At 37.6% G+C, this 21,980-nt stretch overlaps 1 protein-coding gene across 1 annotated transcript; it reads left to right on the top strand.

Moving 5' to 3' along the window:
* Positions 1-8,594: 8,594 nt before the first annotated feature.
* LOC126366650 (elongation of very long chain fatty acids protein-like) lies at positions 8,595-21,555 on the top strand. Its single transcript, XM_050009844.1, has 6 exons — positions 8,595-8,809; positions 15,127-15,196; positions 16,455-16,645; positions 17,116-17,190; positions 18,510-18,809; positions 20,626-21,555. Exons 2-6 carry the CDS (start codon positions 15,142-15,144, stop codon positions 20,836-20,838), a joined length of 834 nt encoding a protein of 277 aa, XP_049865801.1. The 5' UTR covers positions 8,595-8,809; positions 15,127-15,141; the 3' UTR covers positions 20,839-21,555.
* The last annotated feature ends 425 nt before the right edge of the window (positions 21,556-21,980 follow it).

Here is a 21,980-nt window from a genome sequence, read left to right as displayed (position 1 = left end):
CACCGAGGGTGCGTGACAGCCTCCGTGATCTAGTGGTTAGAGCGTTAGGCTCACAATTTGGAGGTCCGGGGTCGATTCCCGACGGGGACATTGTCGAAATCACTTTGTGAGACTGTCGTTTGTTTGGTAAGGACTTTTCAGGCATGAATCACCTGATTGTCCGAAAAAGTAAGATGATTCCATGCTTTGGAGGGCACGTTAAGCCGTTGGTCCCAGCAAATATCCTTAAGAACACCTCCACGAAACCGCAGTGGAGCAGCGTGGTGGATTATGCTCCATACCCCCTCCGGTTGATTGAGGGGAGGCCTGTGCCCAGCAGTGGGACGTATATAGGCCGTTTATGTATGTATGTACCGAGGGTGCGTGTAATTTATTCTTCGTATCTGAGACCCGCACTATGAAGTATGCTAGAGGGAAGCCTGTACCTAGCAGTAGCACTGTGCATGTTATATATCTGAGAATAAAAATAGATACTATAGTATTATTTAGTCAAGACCATTTTTTTAGAAATAAGATATTTTTTTCTTCAAACTAAAACGCTTTTAACTGGATTGACAGCTGAATAGAAGAAAAATACGATGCAGTGACTTTACTAAGAGGCTAATGATCTTTTTGTTGACAATCATTTCCTGAGAATATATTATTTATTTCTTTACATTTATTTTACATATCCGATAAGGAATCATCCGATAAGGAAGGGAATGGATGCTCGACAGACATACAATTTATGGAACACGCGATGAACACACGTTAATTTTAGACAGAAATATGAACAAACCTCTCATAATTTTACGTTGGCTGATAACACAACAGAATTATGTTGACAGCATACATCAAACGGGTTGAATATCAGAGAGATGCCTTTTTGATTCGCCCGGGTTATTCTGTCATTAACTAGTTCATTTGAAAATTACCAGCATTTAATCATCTATCCTGTTTCTTTGTGGCGGATAAAAAATGAGAGTTAATAGAACTGAAAATAAAATTGGCATGAATCAGTATTGCCTACGTCACATTTCTTTTGACGCAGGTACTCCTGATTTCTCATTCGACCTTTGACCTAACGTTTTACGTTTGAAAGCGCTCGTGCTGTGAGAAATGGTGGGTTAAAAAAAATACATTGTAGCAATTCGGTAGTTTCCTAGGTCAAAGATAAATTATGAAATTCTGATTACTAAATCAAGGCAGATCACACAAAAACAAATAACGATAAAATAATAAATGCATAACGAATGAATGTACACGTATAATGAATGATAGTGACAAAAAAGGTTTTCTTTTTCCATTAATTTTTTTATGAATTTTAATAAAGAAATATAATGTAATAAAGCGACATTTTGTCACTTTTTCAATGACGTCACAGGTTGCTATTTTCATACACAGTACATGAGCTTACGACTACATCCCAAATGATGTCAGAGGTACATCATTGCAAGATGAACTATGTACCCACACATCACCGAGCGTTCTGTTAGACCAGTGTGATAGGATGGTAAACCGTAACGTCGTTTATAATATTCTAGCTGTATTAGTGACAACGGGACTTCAATTAATAAGTCATTGGTACAAGTCTCGTACCTACCGGGGTTCAAACCGGCACTCCCCGATTGAGAAGCAAGCCGGTGGACCATAGGACTACAACTTTGTAAGGAATAAGAAATAATGGTGCTAATTCCTGCAGACACCTCCTAATTTTATTTTAAGTTATACCTGTCATTTTCTTATTTGCTGAAAAGAAAGGGACGGGTAATCGACAGGCATAAACTTGATGGAACACACGTCAATTTTAAGCAGAAATCTAAAATAACCGTCTAAAAATTTTACATCGGCCAATAACCCGACAGAGTTAAGTAGACAGCAGTAGACAGGATTGCATACCAGCGAGATGCCTATTTTATTCGCACAGGTTATTCATTCGTTTTAAAATTAACTTGTTGACAATCATCCGTCCCTTTCCTTTTCGGCGGATAAGAAAATGACGGGTATAACTTAAAATAAAATTAGGAGGTGTCTGCAGGAATCGGGGTCATTAGGTACCTAATTTTAACACTTTCATGGACAGAACGTCTAATGACGTTCCGATTCCAAGGTGTCATTATACCTATTATGAACCATCAATGACCCATGATCTCTGTCCGTGAAAGGGTTAACACTTTCAAGGACAGAAAGTCTAATGACGTTCCGATTCCAAGGTGTCATTATACCTATTATGAACCATCAATGACCCATCTCTGTCCGTGAAAGGGTTAAATAAATAAAAACTAAATACTCACAGAAGACCATTCAATACGGCAGAACTCTATGCTGGTTGTAAAATTGGTATTCTTCCTCTTCAAGACACACTCTTTAAAGCACCAATCGCCAATAACATTTCAACCACAGAATAAAATTTCGACACATTTATTCAGTGATTTTTACACTACATAATTCAACATCAATTACTTGGGTAATTCTTAAATAGTTTTCAGAAAACCCAAAAAAAATAAATATATATTTTTATGAGTTTTTATGATGCAAATCAAAAGTTTATGTCAAAAGCATATTTTAGATGCATATGGACAAGCTTAATACCCTCAGGAATATTAAAAAACAAGGGTAGAAAAACACGGTTGTGACATTTGTGCCTCGGTCGTGACATCACTAAACATGGCTGTGACACAATATGACATGGATGTGACTGTTTTGCATTTTTCATTGTAACTGTTGCTGTTATTTTTTGTCATCTTAGTTTTTTGTCTCAATTGATTGGAGCGATTAGGCAGTAAGCAAACACTGAATTCCCTTCCGTCCGTTCTTTCATTGTGTATGCTTGAAAAAGTAGAATTTGGTGATACTTACTATTTTATGCACTGTAATCTGCAATGTACCTAACTGAATTGATGCAATAAACGTTTATTATTTATTTATTTAATTGGTTTAATCAAAAGTATTTATTTGGTAATCTTCTTTCTGATTATGAGATACTTAACTAAATCACAATAATTGAGATCGCGTCATAAAAAAGTAAAATCCTATATTTAAAAACTGTAATGCTCTCTTATCTGCAAATGATGTGGAAACAAAAACCTTTATACTTTCGCCTACCAGTAGGGGGTTCTTGCAAAACAGAAACAACGTCTTCAGGACCTTTTTTTACTTATTGTACATTTGCCGCAGATGGCATTAACTACTTGGCCGGACAAATGGGGAGCGCTGAAAGCTCTCATCCGGTACAATGTTTTAGACAACAGGCCTGAGGGTGGCCAGGTGGGCGCGAACCTCGGCTCAGGGCGTCGTCTGAGAGGAAAAACATTTGAAAGAGTTAATCGACCCAAGTGGGTCGATAACAATAAGCGCTGTATTGAGGGAAGTCGTCCACCACGCCGGCGGGGTCAGTATCGGGGCCCTGAAGTGTTTGGTGTCGCGAGCTGATTGGCTGCCTCTATGGCTAGAGTAATCGGGTCGTCGGTATCGTATATTACGTCCTTCGGACGCCGATACTTTTCAGTACCGTCCCTAAGCGGGATGTATTCGGAAGCCGCAACTACCAGGGGATTTGGGTGGTGTGAAGCAGAATCGAAAAAACGTTTTGAAGCTAAGTTGAGCCATTGGGCAATGGCTGGCAGACCTAGGTCAATGTGCAGATTTTCATTGCGAAGGAACCACGGAGCTCCCGTGGCTTTCCACATGAAACGATTTTGTATTACCTGTAGACGGTGGATTTGAGAGGGACTCGCGTGAGTGAAAACTACCCCTGCATAGGTCATGATCGGACGGAATTTCACCTTATTCCTAAAGGACAATTTACTACGCTTGTTAAGGAGACAATGAAGACGGCCCATTACAAATGCGCGCGATTGCGTTTGATATGGGCTTTGAAAGTAAGACGTCTATCTAAGACTACGCCGAGATATTTGACTTACTCCTTCCAATCGGCTTGCCAAACATCTTAATGACTTTAAGTTGACGGCGTGACCGTGGCGTGTTATAATAGCTCTTTGAAAAGTACACCGCTACACTTTTCTCCGGGTTTACCTCGATTCTCCTTTTGCGAAACCACTTGCCCAAGGCATTGGCCGCGCGTTGGAGAATTCCAGTCGTCATAACTCGACCACGGCACGAAGAATAGATGGCTGTATCATCCGCAAATGAAGCTAAAACCAAACTGCTCTGTTGGAATAAGACTATTGGATTCGGCGTAGTCCCGTAATCTAGCAAATATGAGCCGCTCATAAATCTGCCCAATGGTATTGAGGAGACTTATGGGGCGGTAACTCGAAGGTTCGTTTTTAGGTTTTGGTATATCAATTACAATTGCTTCTTTGACTTCTTTGATGCAGTTGCTCATGGCAACGTTGAATATTGCCGTTAGTAAACAGATGAGGGGAGCACCGAAGTTTTTAAGGACACGATTCGTGATACCGTCTGAACCAGGGGCTTTTCGGGTTTGAAATTTTTTGATGATACCTAGTACCTTTTCCTCAGTGACCTGTGGAAGAGGAGGATCGGTGCAGAAGCCCTACGCTGAACTTCAGAGTTCACCGTCAAGCGGTGCCTACGATCGATAGGGAGAGTGCTGGGCGAGCATTGGGCTTCGCGACTGTCGGCAAGGCATTCGGCTTTTTCGTCATCGTCAAAAGCGGGGGGTTGGTTAGGCCTATTGAGAGGAGGAGTAGGAACAACCGTATCCTTTTGAAGAGACCTAGACAGCTGCCAGATGGCCTGGTGGTGGGGCTCAATGCCGCTCAAAAGATTATTCCACCGATTCTGTCGCATGTCATTAATACGTTTTCTTACAGTATGCTGCAAGAGACGCAAATGACGACGACATTCCTCGGTGCGATTGAAATCATATGCGCGGGTGGCTGCGTTTTTCTCATGGATGTCGGTAGGCAGTTTCCAGCGATGGTCTTCCATCTCCAGAACCTGTGCTGAACTTTCGTTCAAAACCGACCTCACGTGATCCGTGAGGGAGTTAATAGCTGTCGAGGCCTCCTCTAAGGAGGTTATTTCTACTGGGAACTTCAGGGCCAAGATCTGCAGAATCGTTGCTATTCCAGGTAAAGACAGTGTCTCCTGATATCACGCTATGATACTTCTTCTTAGTAAATTTAGTGTAGTAAGGGGGATCAGGGTTAGTAGTCGTTATTTATACTAACAATTTGACCAACAAATGTTTCTTCTTGAACTCAGTTAGTTTCCTTCCAATCCCGAAATCCACTTCCGTAACAATACCATACAACCGCCTAAAAACCCCTGCCTAGTGTGGCTATGAATAATTTCCAAATATCTTGGAAGAGGCCCTTGCTATACTAGGATCTATATGGATTAGTAAAGTAAGTACTCGTGTGTAAGCATATCAAACAATAATATAATTTATAAAAGCAACAAAACCCACAAAATTATTGAAATAAAAAAGAATGTCACGATCGTGCATTATATGTCACAACCATGTGTTTAAAAAGTCCACGGCTGTGACATTTTTATCATTACATGGTCGTGACAATTTGAAACGTGTTCGATATAACCCAAAAGCTATCCACGATACTGCAAATCTTAAGTAATTATTTTAAACTACACTGTATGACGTGCATATTACTTTTCAAACAATAGTGTAACACTGATACTTAAGTTTAAAACTCTTACACGGCGTTGACGAGTTAAGGTTGTCCTTTTTTTAAAATGTAAAAGCAGATTGATTTTATACTGGTCTCAACGCTCTTAGCCATTTGCAATACTGACAAGATGATATTGTTGCCGTTCTAAAAAAACTTAGAAATGGTTGTCAATGTCATAGATTTATTTCTACCGAGTATTGCAATTTTAAAGTGTCGCACACGGTCGTGACACAAAAACTGCTCACAAAATGTATGTTGTTCAAAATCATAAATAGTGTGCATTATTTATATATTTTGTAAAACAGTCTTATAGAACAAAGGTTTGTCTTGCATAGTTGTTGTAATATTTCGAAAAATAACATGCCACATCTTCAGAAAAAATCATTTTATCTGCAATTCTGGCAATCTCACACGACACGTTCCGTGACATTTATGACTTCTAATTTTTTTTAATATAATATCTAATAATTTTATGGCAAAAATTATATCCGGACACGATACTAGAAGTAATTACCTAAGTAAAATAATTCAGGGGTCACCGATTTTCCTAAAAAACATATACAATTCTTACAACTCACACAAAAAAACGTAAGAATAAGAATCACCCACTTAACCTAAAAAAAAAATACAATGTTCACATGTACCTGAATACTTACGTACGATCACGAGTACTAATAATTATGTATACACTTTGAAACCATGTCACAATAACTTTTTATACAAATTAAATCACAAGTCTCATTAAATGTCAAATATGATAGTGCGACAGGGTTCTAAAATGGATACAATACATGATATTGCTTATGACTGTACACGGGTACCCGGCAATGCTAAAAAGCGGCCAAGTGCGAGTCGGACTCGCCCATGAAGGGTTCCGTAGCAGCAAGTAACATAATAATTATAAAAGTTCTTGTAGTTCGTTATAACTTTGATCGATTTTTTAATATTGGGTATTTTATTCACCTCCCCATACAAACCGTATCAGCTGATCGCGCATTTAGTATGGAAGACCAAAATGAGTTGTAGGCGGGACCAGCTGCTTAGCCTGCCCTCGAAGCACGGATCATCTTGCAGCAACCTGCATTGACGTAACTGAGATGGAAACCACAAAGTTATATTTGTGGCAATTTTTTCACCACTGGGATCCGAACCCGGGATCTGCGGAACGTTAACCCAACGCTCAATCGCTGGACCACGAAGACCCACAATCAATGGAAAATAATGAATATAGTCGTTAAAATCAACATAATATGTCTTATGAATATCACCGACTAACACACAAATATTGACGGTGGTTTATGCGACAAAGTCGTTCTATGGTGTATTGTAAATAGTGTGGGTCTACCTTTACTTTGCCGTCCACACATAATGTATGCGCGGGCGCGGGTAAATAAAACTTCAGTTAAGCTCAAGTCACACAGAGGCGGTTTCGGAAGCGGATTTTTTTTATGTGCAAGATTGTCTGCAATTGCTATTCTTCTTCTATCGTGTGGGTTGTGAGGTGAATTACCAACCTCATCAACCCTGGTGTCAGGGTTACTATTGAGCCGCCAAGGGCCCCTGACATGACTCATATAACGACTACGTACTTACATCAGTAAGTAGTAACCGGGACCAACGGCTTAACGTGCCTTCCGAAGCACGGATCGTCTTACTTTCGGACAATCAGGTGATCAGCCTGTAATGTCCTAACCTAACAAAACTAGGGACCACAAAGTAATTTTTGTGATATGTCCCCACCGGGAATCGAACCCAGGACCTCCGGATTGTGAGCCCAACGCTCAACCACTGGACCACGGGGGCCGTATTTATAATTGCTATTATGGCTTACATACCCTTAGGCCAGGGGGGCTAAAAGATCACATGGAAGAAATTTATCTAAAAAGCAATATTGCAATTTGACATTTGTGCATATGAAAATAAGTGCGCAATGCTAACAAAATGTCAAAAAGCAATATTGCTTTTTTAGACGAATTGCTCCGATGTAGCCTTTTAAGGCGATTCTCACACTGCCCCGCATGATACATCCACGCGCGTTCATGCGGATGCATTTTCTGACCCCGATACCGACCCCGCCGGCGTGGTCGACGATTTCCCTCATTCAGCGCTTATCGCTATCGACCCACTAGAGTCGATTAATTCTTTCAAATATTTTTCCTCTCAGACGACGCCCTGAGCCGAGGTTCGCGCCCAACTGGGCACCCTCAGGCCTGTTGTCTCAAACGTTGTATCGGGTGACAGCCTTCAGCGCTCCCCATTTGTTCGGTCAAGTAGTTAATGCCATCTGCGGCAAATCTACAATAAGTCACGTCAAAAAAAAAAAGATGCATTTACTGTGTGTTAGACGGTGCGTATTTTCTATACAAACGGAGATACTTACAAGCAACGGAAGAACACGCATCCACGCGCTACGCTGCATTATGCGGGGCAGTGTGAGAATCGCCTTAACCCCTCCCCCTGTCCTCCTGACACAATTATTATTAGAATGAAACAATGGGATTTGGATGTTATAAGGACATTCGGTCTCATGACTCTATTGTCTTTTATTTTGTATCAAGTGAAAGGTATAATCGTTTTCCATCTGTCTCTCATAGAAGGAAATGCAACTCGAGGCAAATCTGCAATAATTCACGTCTATAACAAAACGAACCCAGCCATGTTGAAATCAACCACCTTATTTACTTACTCTTATTTTACTGATAATACTTTCTGTCAATCTTTGCTTGGAAGTTGCCGAAGAGCAATAAAGCCGCGTTTGTTTTTGTATTACTAACATTAATTATAATCATTTTTATGTGTTGATGAAGAATATTGGATTTGATTTGATGGAAATCCGGACGCGACACGGTGGCGTTTCAATAAACCTAAGAGTGTTTGTATGTGTGACAAAAAAGATAATTATCGCGCTCGCTCAAGCGTCCGCGCGTTCATTGTGAATGAGGCCTTACTCAGCTCATTCATACCTAAACTTTATGCATATAAGAACAACTTCTATACACTAATCGCGTAGTGTACAAAACGTCGCTCAATGGCGGACACTACAAGCTTCCAGTTTAAATAATTTAATTTTCCATTTTTAATTTCATTTAGTACACAAATATTTAAAATATATGTTACAAGTTTCAAATTTAGAAAGTCTTGCGAAGTTTCTTGCTTTAGAAATATAAGATTTCCTAATTCTTTTCCGTTTTTAAATTTCGTCGAATTTGTAGGTAAGTGAACAGTGAAATAATTTTAAATATTTAGCTATTTTCTTAATTTTTTTAAACGTATACCTAAAACATAATGCTATATAGACCAAATTCGAAGAAATCAAAAATCACGCTGGCTGCTCACACTCTAACAAATAAAAAAATATATCAAACCTTACAAGCATAGTTTCTCTTCTAACGAATACGGCCAATTAGTTACGAGATTCAAAGACTAAAGTTAGATTTCCAAAAGGTTCTTTTTTGACGTGACTTATTGTAGATTTGACGCAAATAGCATTAAGTACTTGGCAGGACAACTGAGGAGCGCGGAGAGTTCCCATCCGGTACAAAATTTAAGACAGCAAATTCCAATTAAAAATTTTCTTTATTCAGTAAGTAACATAGTTACACTTTGAATCGTCATTTTTACGTAAGGAACGTCTCATCCGCCTAAATTACTGCAGCGTCTCACAACTTGTATGTGTAGTTGGGGAAAAGAATCTGTAAGAGAAACCTCAGCACAAGGCCCCCGACGTTCTACAAAAAACATAAAATATTGTTACCTATCCAATTTAGTAATTTGGCTGCCTAATATGAGGTCCCAGACAGTTAATCCCAAGCATTCTCTTATAATAACCTTTTCTCCAAAGTTTATGTTTAATTACTGTCTTAAAACTCTTTAAAGGAAAATATAAATGTCAATGGGAATCTTATTGTAAAAACGTATACATTCCTAACATGATTTAGTGATCTTATGCAGTCTACTGACATGTAAGGCAAGTTTATTTTTATTCCGGGTGTAAACAATGCGCCGATTATTTTATTTTTTACACAATCCTATATGGTTTTTACATATATTAAGTTTTAATAGATATATTGTGATGCCAAAGTTAAAATACTAATTTCTTTAAATGTATTTCTAAGTGACGCCTTTGGTCCCAATTTGTAAATCGCCCGAATGCCTCGGTTTTCCAGAAGAAAATTTTTTTTAACATCAGCAGCAGAACCCCACAGCAAGATACTGTATGACATTAGACTGTGGAAGTTGGCAAAATAAATTAATCGCGCGGTTTTGTATCGGTTATTAAACGAAAGCTGAAGAGTGTTAAACAGGCCTGAAGGTGCCCAATTGGGCTCAGGGCGTGGTTTGAGAGGATAATATTCGACAGAATTCATCGACCGATATTGAGTCGATAGCGATAAACGCTGAATGAGGGAAAACCTTGACCACGCCGGCCGGGTCAGTATCGGGGAAAATCACTATGCTAATCTGTTAAAACACAAAATAGAACTAAATGTCGAGGTGACGCGAAATTCCGTGTTTGCTTACACGTGACTTTGTCACGTGAATTTCTTTGAATCGCACATTTAAGCAAACAAAGTAAATCATTCAAGTGGTATTGTAGGTAGGTACATATTAGAAAGACATACAAACAGAACTCACGCCTATAATTCCCATTGGAATGAGCAGAGCCACAAGTTACCGGAAGGACTGGACACCATCAGGCTTGTTGTATTAAAAAGGAGAATTACCGTTCTTTAAGCACGCATTATTATTCTTTATTCTATAACAATGGGCTGGTTAACTATCGCTTAAAGTCCATCATTCCATCTTCAATACTAAGTGTGGCAAGTTACCACCTAGGGGTCTAAAAAGTCCACATCGAAGCGATTCATCTAAGTGTATGTAAGCAAACAAACATCGAATAAGTATTGCTTTTCTAGATTAATTGCTTCTGTGTGGCTTTTTTAGTCCCTCCTGTCGGGTCTGCATGACAACCGCGCCGCGCGCGAACGCGAATTATATAGAGCGCTTCAACCAATAAACGATACGAATGCTACCTACGTAGATGGCCGACAAACGGCTATTGGTCGAAGGCCTCGTAAAAAGAATATATACTGGCCCTGATTTCTGCACACACCTCCTAATTTTACTTTAAGTTATACCTGTCATTTTCTTATCCACCGAAAAGGAAAGGGACGGATGATTGACAGCTCTTAATTTTAGGAGGAATGAAAATGAAGTATCTCGCTGGTATGCAAACCGTTTGACGTGTGCTGTCAACTTAATTCTGTCGTGTTATTGGCCGATATAAAATTTTTAGACGATTGTTTTAGATTTCTGCTTATAATTGACGTGTATTCCATAAATTTTATGCCTGTCGATTTTTTCAACGGATGAGAAAATGACAGGTACTTATAACTTAAAATAAAATTAAATGGCGTCTGCAGGAATCAGCACCATTATGTACTTAAATAGAAGTTTTAGCCACTAATCACATTGGCAAAAAAATGCACTATATAAATCCTTACTGTGTGTGTAAAACCTGTCCACCACTTAAATTAACCTATTATTTTAATTTACATAAACAGCCTGTAAACGTCCCACAGCTGGGCATCAATAAACAATCTAAAAAACGATTTAACACTCATGTCACTGCATTCCAATAACTTTAAAATTGGTTAAAACACAAACGACTATTTAAGTATTTAAAAAAATAAACAAACTTGTTATCATTTCTCCCCGTAACCTAACATAAAGATCATAAAGTCAGAATGTTGATTGATTTCGTCACGAATCATTAAAACTTTGTGATTGTTGAATACGGTTACAACGTTGTTTCATGATTTTAAAACAATATCAAAAATAAAAATAGTGTCTTAAAAAATATATAATATATAAAATAGTAATGTGGATGGCAAAATAGGGGTGCTATTACAAAAGTTGGAGAGGAGAGCGGTTCAGAATAATAAGGTAAATTAGTCGAGCTAACTAACCGCATATTTGAAAAATAATTATAAAAAAAAACAATACACAAATAATAATTACAAAAAAAAAAAAACATAAAATGGAATTAAATTAATTTAACCGTCGAACTGCCAACTATCTAGAACGTGTAAATTAAATTCATCTTTTTTGGGATTATGTGTATACGTTTTTACAATAAAATACCAGATAATATTTTTAATTTGTCAGAAAATAAATTTAAAGCTCATGTGAAGTTTACTTTTGTAGAAAAGCATATTATAAGAATAATGATTACCTACCTAAATTATAAAAAAGTCTGGTATTAAATGTGTTCATCTAGTAATCAAATAACTTGTAATGTACCCTCATTGATTTAAAAGATGTGCTGCTGTTGCACTTTCTTGTCATTTCTTCTCCTCAGCCATAACACCTTGCGAAATGATGTAAATTCAAAAATGTTACATTAACCTTCAATAAGTTTATCTATGATAATTTCATTGAATAAATAATTCTGATTTCTGACTTCATACATATCACAGATTTGAAAACACGTCATAATTTATGTGTGATTTTATTCGGTTTCGTTACTTGGTAATTTATGTGTAAAACATATTATAAATGTAAATATATTGTTACCGTCAGAGCGCAGAAAATGTTTTAAAATATTAATGCTTAAATGTATGTATTCATAAAAAGTAAATGCAAAATCCCAACATTGTTTCGGGCAATAACAAAAAAATCACGTGTACAAATTAATCGTCAATTTTAGCATACAATCAACAAATACTTTCCCATGAATTTTTATGTCATATAACGTCATCACGCGAAGGCAATTACAATACCTATTTACAATCCTAATTTGAAAGTAATTTGGGTACATTTATGTTTAATTGAAATTACCTACACATACGTTGACACACGGTGAGCCGTGATAGGCCAGTTGAAAGTACGCTTGACTCTCATTATGAGGTCGCAGGTTTGAATCCTAGCACGGGCCTGAATCAATGATTTTTAGAATTTGATTGAGATTATCACGTGCTCAGTGGTGAATTAAAGCCATATTCCCGGGAAATGCGTTACGGAGGTATGTGACCTACCTGTATTGGGCTGGTTTTCCCTTCGCGGATTTGAATGTCAGACAGGCAGTCGCTTCTGTATAAACTGGACCTGTCAGGTTAGGTAAGCGGACCCTGTGAGAAACGGGATAACGCTAGTAAGTGATTGACAAAATATATCCTTATCCCTAGCTAGGGGTAAACGAGATTAGTTAAAAGGGTACTTTCGCGGAAAATCAAACGTCTACCAGTCGATCAGCCACATTTCCCCACTCTTTAATTTCCTTGTGCTTTTATTATTTTATCCACATCAAATTATTTATACTTTATTGCACTTAACAACTAGTTACATCACAAATATACGTTTACAATGGAGGACTTATCTCTAAGAGAGATCTCTTCCAGCCAACCCAGAGGTAGTATAAGAATAGCCGCGGGAAAAGAAAATGAGGTGCAATATTATGAAATAAATTATAATAATTTATATCTCCATAAAATAATAATAACTATATAAAAAAACAGACAGACAGAATTACTTTTCTCTGAGCTTAAAATCGGTTGGTCTAAAAATGTTTTTTCATTTCGATAACGACTCGTAACTTCTTATTAAATTGTAGCAACTTTACAGCATAATTAGCATCTATGTAGTTAAGTCATTGGGGTAAGTGTAATTAATTCCGAGTATTGACATTCCGTTGTCTAATTTCACAGGTAGTCAAGACGTCATAGGTATTCTTTAGTTCATTGTCCATGTAAAAAATAAATATTTAATTGTTTTTTTGTTGACAGCCGTCGTGACGGATTTTTACTTTTTTTCGCCGAAATGAAAGGGTCGATCCAAACGTTTTTCTGTAAACGCATTTCTTGAGAATGTTGGTTTCCTCAGTTTTCCTCCACTTAGCATTCCTCCACGTGATACCTAATCTTTTTTAATATCAAATATATCTGGTAACGTAGTCACACTTTGAATTGTCAGTTTCCAAATAACGAACATTTCATGCGCCTAAAGAGTAACTGCAAAAAAACCTGATCGAAGGGCCTAAGACGTTTTTAAAAAATAATCAAAACATAAATTTGAAACCTAATTCGAAAGTCATTGGTTTAGTTAAGAGCTGTGCTGGATTCGAATCTACGACCTCAGCGTGTCGAGTTAACCATTCTGCCAACTACTGGTGGCTCTATCACGGTTATAAGATGAATTATAATAATTATTTGCCTTTATTTGCTGTTATGAGAAGATCAAGTTCTTACACACAGATTTCAGATTTGTTATAGCCAATTTAAGCGTTCTCAAAACATATATCTACTTTACTGCGGGAATGATCTTAGATTTTTCAACAATGACTCAGTACCTATTAAGTGGAAAGTTCATTCATTAGCAACAGGTTTACTAATAAAGACGTTTAGCTAATTAATACTACGGCTAATTTAGCTTAACAGATACAGATAACAGTTAGTCTAGAACGCGAAGTGAGTAGATACTTACGTTCATAAGCAAAAATCACGGAGGCCGTGTAAAATTATTCCGTGACTTATGTGCATAGTTTTCAAATAAATAAAATAATATATTTTCCTTAGTAAGTGACGTGCTGGGAAAATCAATTTTCGTAAATTAATATTTTCCGACTGTCAGATACTCAATAAAATCTCAGTGCGGTTGAAAGTACTCTAGGAATATTTTTTATAAATTACAATAAGTGCATTCCCCCGTTGACTTAAGGCTGGTAAGTAGAACCTTTGACTGTCCTTAGCAAAATGGCCCTCGAATTCCAACCTACTACGTGTAAATTTTCATACAAATCGGTCAAGCGAGTTAGGCGCGTTAAAGTAACAGACAGACAGATTATTCTTGCAATTGAAAATTCTTTCTTAACAACGACCCGGGATAGATATTATTCCCTTGATGAGGACCTTTTATCGCACGACGTCCACGACCAAATTCTGATCATTCTAATGAACATCCTCCTATGCTTTTTGTAATATTTTTTTTGTGAAATTTTTTAAGTGATGTTGCCTTGTCTTTGTGTGTGGCATTCTTTTATAATAAACAATTTCTATTCTATTCTATTTAAGTCGCCGTCGCTAGATCCCTCTACTCCATCCGAATGGATTTTATCCATGACAAGTATTCTATGTCTTGGACTTGATCTATCGATGTACCAATTTTCATGCAAATCGGTCTAGCGGTTAAGGCATGGGAACGCATTAGATAGACATACCAATACATACATAGAGTTACTTTCGCATCGAGAATATTAAATACTAATCCGCCCGCGTGGACTTCCGTTATCGCGCGCGACACGATTTCTGCACCCCCTTTTCACTCCTTAAGGGATGCTTCTGGGAATAAAAATAATCATTTCGTCTTCCCTAGGTCTCAAACTATCTCCACACCAAATTTCATCTTAATCGGTTCAGCAGTGTAAACGTGAAAATGTAACAGAGAGATAGACAAACACAATTAGTTTCGTGTTTATTAGTGTAGATAGTTGTTTAAAAGCAGTTATTTTAAAGTTATTACCTATTTTTTTCAGTGAAGCTTTGACAACATGACGTCGATAGTAGGACTGAAGAATCCAGCGTGGGACCTAAATAGAAGCCAATGTAAGTACCTAAATATTACTTTATACAGGATGTTAGTGACATCGTAACGAAAACTTTGAGGGATGATTCAGACCATGATTCTGAGTTGATATACATACATGATTTTTGCGACGGAAAAATCCACTTGATATCAACTCAGAATCATGGTCTGAATCATCCCTCAAAGTTTTCGTTACGATGTCACTAACACCCTGTATATGTTACGGCTAATACCCGAAGTGCGACTACACCTAGTTATAGCCGGTTAGAACTAGGTGTAGCCATTTCCTCTTGGTTAAACCTAGTACGAGCCGATGGTTTTCGAGTAAAACTAGGTCTAGCCTTCATCATGCCGATTACAACTAGGTCCAGCCATTCCCTGTAACGTCGTCGTCGTGTGAACGTCGTGTCTTAAGGAAGTGAAGGAATTGGCCTTCGGTAGAAAAGAATGGAGAATGCTACTGATAAGAGCGTGGCTCTTAAATTAGTGATGATGATAAACATTTTCAATTTAAGTGCAGATTTTCTTCTGAAATATAACTGACGTCCTTCGCTCAGACAATGTGTAACAGTGTTATTCCACTAGACTGGCGTCACAGAATAAAAAGTAACACTGCGTATAGAACGGTAACACTTCGCCCCGCACCAATTTTTATCAAGGGCTGAGCTAGATTTACCTCACCCCCTCTGGGTCTTACTTTAGCCTAAGTGGCCGTAAGCCGTTACGTAGTAAGAAGGAGACTGGAGACTGTCTGTTTCGCTCACACTTAAGCGGTAAGACGGCACACGACTGAGGTTTTTGTATGAGATTTTCGTGCTTATGGAGTAGAGCACGGGATTCGAACAGGGACCTCTGGATCACGACACCTCAAGGGAATATCGGATAGAGTTATATCCACGTCTATATCGCAGCAACGATACTATTTTGGGATTTCCCCTCTTGTACTCCGAATTGCTTTTGTCATCTTCTTCTCGTATCGTGTGGGTTGTGAGGTGAATTACCAACCCTATCAACCCTGGTGTCAGGGAGCCGCCAAAGGCCCCTGACTAATTACTTACATCAGTAAGTAGTAACCAGGAACAACGGCTAAACGAACTAATCTTACTTTTTGTACAATCAGGTGATCAGCTTGTAATGTCCTAACCAAACTAGGGATAACAAAATGATTTATGTGATATGTCCCCACTGGGGTTCGAACCTGGGACCTCCGGATCGTGACCCCAACGCTCAACCACTGGATCACGGAGGTCGCTTGTGTCATAATAATCTTTTTTTCAGATGACGAAATAGACGACCTACCAATGATGCAGAGTCCAGGGCCAATAATGGTGATCTTAGCGATATATCTCTTATTCGTTCTAAAGATAGGCCCTGACTTCATGAGGAAAAGAGAAGGATTCAAGCTAACAAACGTCCTTATAATTTATAATGGCATACAAGTGGTAGCCTCAGCGTACTTAGTTCAGTATGTAAGTATCTTTGAAAATGTTTTAGTGAAGGTCTTCCATACACTTGTAGAAAATATAGCCTGAGATTCTTCAACCAGAATTTACGATGCACTTGTTAGGAAATAAACAAACCGTGCCGCGTGATCATCTGTATAAAATAGTTGCATGATATAATTACTATTTTAAAGCACAAGAAAATTGTTTTTTTTTCGTAGCAACATAGGAAAAGATAGTCAAACGTAAAAACAGAATTGAATTTCGTTGAAAAATGTAGTAGTCACAGGCAACTAAAATTTGGAAAAATAAAAAAAATAATTGCAATAGTTTTTTTTTTTAAATACAATGACGTGTTATTGTACTAGAGCCATAACTAGCTACAAATAAATACCAATAACTAGAAGAGAACGGTTTTCTATCTACTCGTAGATTCGATTTCTGTTGGTACAACTTTTTCACACTTTTATTTTATTTTTCTTTTTTCTTTGTTTCAGTACTTCAAAAGTTTATTAAACACAGGATTAACTCCAAGAAAATGTTACATGACTGAGGACAATTCAAGAAAAGAGGTAGATATATATACAGCATTAATTAATTTACAGAGTGACCTAACGCTTGGCTTTCAAAACGAAAAATTACATAGTACCTATATGCCGGCAAATATATTCAGCAATTCATTAGGTACGTTCAGGAGATATGCCTAATTTTTGAATATTTTCTACCTCTCTTTAAAAATCATTATTTTTTTCATAACTATTCCTAATTAAGTGATCCATGGAGGTAATTCTGTACTTACCCAAAGAGTTTTCTGTATTTAATACTTCGTTTTGAACGTCAACCTTTGGGCCACCCTGTATAATATACATAATGTACACAGATACATAAACTAACATCTATTGAATGTAAATAATAAATAACACTAGTGTCAAGCCAACATAAAACAAAGTTACATCCTCTTCTACTAAGTATTTTGTCATAAAGCGGGGTGACATAAACGTTAGCTCGATGTGAATAAACTGTTGTACAAATATACAATAGTGTAGACTAGTGTAGTGTATATTGGTATAAATAACAATAACAGTTACTCATATTTTCAAATCAAATATACTTTATTGCACAAATACAGAACATAAAATCAAACACGTAACATATAAGGAGTACAATGGGTGGCGTTATTGAGCTAAAGCAATATTTTCATGTACAATTCAAAAGGTTTGTCAACCTATCAACCGTGAGTTAACGACTTTGTTAACAATATTGTCCAGCAACAAAAGCTAACTATCAATCATAATATTTTGAAAGCTTTTTGATATACTTACATCATCTTTTTTTCAACTATTTATACTTCTAGCTTAGGAAAGATTGATACCTATCTGAAAAAAGGACAGGTATCCATCTTTCCTAAGCTAGAAGTATAAATAGTTGCTTCAATAGATATTGGTGGTTAGATATTGGTACAATAGAACTACTGAATTCAAATAACAATTGGCACTGTGTACCCCCAGATAGTAACATTTCCGAGGACAAAACGTTGTAACGTTTTGGCGATGTCCCGATCCCAAGTGTCATATTATTACGAATGAAAAGTCAATGACCGGTGGTCAGTGGCCGTGAAAGAGTTAACCCTTTCACGGACAGAGACCATGGGTCATTGATGGTTCACAATAGGTAGTATGAGAGTATGACAACTTGGAATCGGAACGTCATTAGACGTAAAAGTGTTAAGGTACACATTTTTTGTTTACGAAGGTAAAAGCTCGACTTGACACTAACTTCTTCAATATTATATCAAAAAAAAGAAAGACACCTTACCCACCATGCGACTACTCTCAAAAGCCGGCGAAAAAAATAAATAAAAAGAAATATAAAAAACGTCATTTGATTACAGGTTCTTCTGGGCATTTGGATGTACTTCGCAGCCAAGGTCACAGAGCTATTAGACACAGTCTTCTTCGTTTTAAGAAAAAAGAACAACCAAGTTACCTTCCTCCATCTATACCACCACTCCATCATGATGGTGGGCACCTGGGCTACTCTTAAATACTGGCCGTCACAGAGTTTAATCTTCATCGGATTCCTGAACTCTCTGGTCCATGTTTTCATGTACACTTATTACGGATTAGCAGCATTGGGCCCTAATGTTGCAAAATACTTGACGTGGAAGAAATATATGACCACGTTTCAATTGGTAAGTTAAGATTAATTTTGCTAAGTAGTCTCACCAAACTAAGCCCTCTCTCTCTCTCTCTCTCTCTCTCTCTCTCATTATTTAAGAGCTGTGCTCTTGTCGGTGGAGTAATCGCCATTCCTCTCTTCTTCCCGCCAAAACCTTTACCTCCTGATACGACACGACTTGCACCTTTTCTTTTATTTGTTTCAAAAATGTTCTCCTAGGTCTACCCCTTCCCCTCATCCCTTTTTTCCTTCTATGATGTTTGTTATAAATGAATCGTGTCGTATCAGGTGGCCAATCATATTTCCTAACTAAGCCCAGACACTCAAAACAAAATCCCGTTCAGGGCGGTTAAAATGACCATATCCAAGCAATTCATCTAAAAAATCAATATTGCTGTTTGGCATTTGTTTGCATTGCGCACTTACTTTTATATGTGCAGATGTCAAATTGCAATATTGCTTTTTTAGGTGAATTGCTTGGATGTGGCCATTTTAACCCCTCGTGCCTCCAACCAACGCATAAGTGCGAGCGGGACAGATAGTCCGCGAGCGCTCCCTTACTCTTTTACGACTTACGGCCATATTAAAACTGAGACCCAGCGGGGGTGAGGTAAATCTGGCTCAGCAACAAAACGCATTGGTGCGGGCGGGAAATAACCCTTCTATAAACTTTTATTCTTTAAGCTACAAGTTCGAAAAGGGCTAAAATCATTTTCTGTTTGAAATGCCTACCTACTCTTTTAGCAGAGAACAGACAGTATTATGCGAATATTTCTTTTTATCCTGAAATTGAGAATCATGTATTGTTTAGTAAGGTTGATACCGTCTACTTCTTAACATTGTATGCAAATCAAGTTTTGACACAGTCGAGCACACATCACAAAAATATAATATTATCTATTATCTATCATTTTATATGGTTTCATAAAGATGCTTAACAGCCCCCGTGGTCTAGTGGCTAGAGCGTCGGGCTTATGATCTGGAGCTCCGGGTTCGATTCCCGGCGGGGAAATCGTCGAAATCACTTCGTGAGACTGTCCTTTGTTTAGTAAGGACTTTGCAAACTTGAATCGTCTGATTGTCCTAAAAAAAGTAAGACGAGTCCATGTTTCGGAGGTCACGTTAAGCTATTGGTCCCAGCAATTAGCCCCTAAGAACACCTTCACCAAACCGCAGTGGAGCAGCGTGGTGGAGTATGGGTCATACCCCCTCCGGTTGATTAAGAGGAGGACTGTGCTCAGCAGTGGGACGTATTAAAAAAAAGTGTTTAAAGGCCTTTTGTTATAAATGGAAATGATATTAACACTTTTTTACAAAAAAGAACAATAGGTGGCTAAGTAATTAGATTCTTAAAACTGGCATGTTGAAGCAGTGTAAACACACACGCTGTGTATTATACGAACTTATTTGAACTTATAATGTTTTTGAGACATGCTAAACTTGTTTAATTTAGCACTGGGTTTTTACTATTATGTCGGCCGCATACACTGTGCTTACTTATTCTAAAGCTTGGTTCAAAGTAACTAATGAAATGGAACAAAATAGTATCGTCACGAGCACTATTATATTATGTACCTAAATAGGTACCATGTCACATTAACTTCTTTGACAAAGTGAACTCTAAAGTCTCACCAAATGTCAAACATGTTAGTGCCACAGGGTTCTAAATTGGGGACAAAATGTTATCATTGAAAAACATGGAATTTTGAGACGTGTCAGGTCCCTATGACCGCTCAATAGTAAAATTGAGACCTCGGTTGTTGATGTCATAACTCAGATTACAGAAGAAAATTGATCTATACATATTAAGTCTACAATCCTCCTTCCAGGTACAGTTCGTTTCCATCATCATCCAATACGTCGTCAGTGTCAAGGTCTCAGACTGTCCGCCAGCGAAGGGCGTAGCGACATTCGTAGCCTGCAACACCTTCTTCTTCCTGATTCTCTTCTTAAACTTCTACCGCCAGAGCTACAACAACAAAGTGGCTAAAGCCAAGAATGCGAATGGCATAAAAAATGGTAAAGTAGAGAAAATACACTAAGATCATGACTGATTAGTCTATTGTAAATATAGAAGGCTAGTTGTTAGTAAGGCTACGAGTCATGCAGGGTTGGGTTATGTTGTGTATTGTCATCATTGTGATCACTAACCATTATTGTAGTTGAACGCGGTAAAAACATTCTCAGCCCTCGCGGCACGATAACCGCGCCATGTTCGGTGCGAAATATACTCAGGACTTCGACCAATAGCCGTACGAAGTCTATCTACGTAGATAGCAATTCGCTGCGTTTAGTGACCAAAGCCCTCGATATAATTCGCACTGCGCGGCGCAGTTGTCGTGCTGATTCTGCAGGCGTCAAATCGCGCGAATATATTCACAAAGTGTCAAAACTCGCGAATACCAACGCCTGTGATATCATTCTAAGTTACACTTATGCTATGTTTCTTGAATAATGTACGTTACCACCCATAAAGTATGAATGTAAATATAATTGAATCATGTTTATAAAATGTACACAACAAAGAAATAACAGTTGCTTTAATAGTGATGATACATATTATTAAATTAAAGCTTATTTTATTTTATTATGAATATGTTCAAGAAACGTTAAAACAACGAATAATTGTGCGGTGACTACGAATTTAGTTACAAATACCTAACAGGCATTGATAATTATGTTATTTGTAAGCACATGTGACACAATACGATTTTTAATGAGAATTAAAATATGTAAATAGTATAAATACAATTATATAACGACTTTTATTTACCATTTATTACGTACCCTATTGGTATTCATTTTTTTTTATTTAGTCTAACACGCGAAATGATTATTTTTCCTTGACGTCAAAGGTTTAAGGCAAATAGTCAATAAATTAAGCGCTATAATTAGCTTTAAACAAACGTTGCTCTTTCAACATTTGTAGTGGAATCGACGCTATCAACATTTTCTCTAACAGCCTCTAAAAATACTATTTATCGGGCATAATAAAATTATGGGTTTTCACCACAGTCATATTAATACTTTTAGAGGAGCAGACTAAACATAATTGATATTTATTTAATAATTTAAGTTGTATTATTTTGCATTTCTTTCCCTGTTTTATTGTAAAGTAAAATATCGAAACATATCTACCCTAAGTTCGGCCCATGCTGACGTATCTTTGTGACAAGTCTTCGCT

This window comes from Pectinophora gossypiella, chromosome 5 (genome assembly GCF_024362695.1).
Source record: "Pectinophora gossypiella chromosome 5, ilPecGoss1.1, whole genome shotgun sequence".
Taxonomy (NCBI): Eukaryota; Metazoa; Arthropoda; class Insecta; order Lepidoptera; family Gelechiidae; genus Pectinophora; species Pectinophora gossypiella.
The sequence above is the reverse complement of the archived record's forward strand: the minus strand, read 5'-3'. Positions and strand labels throughout refer to the sequence as shown.

Coding starts and splice junctions, on each gene's coding strand:
- LOC126366650 (XM_050009844.1), top strand. CDS start 15,142: ATGACGTCGATAGTAGGACTGAAGAATCCAGCGTGGGACCTAAATAGA. Junction 17,191..18,509: donor AGGACAATTCAAGAAAAGAG/GTAGATATATAT, acceptor ATTTGATTACAG/GTTCTTCTGGGCATTTGGAT. Junction 18,810..20,625: donor ATATGACCACGTTTCAATTG/GTAAGTTAAGAT, acceptor TCCTCCTTCCAG/GTACAGTTCGTTTCCATCAT.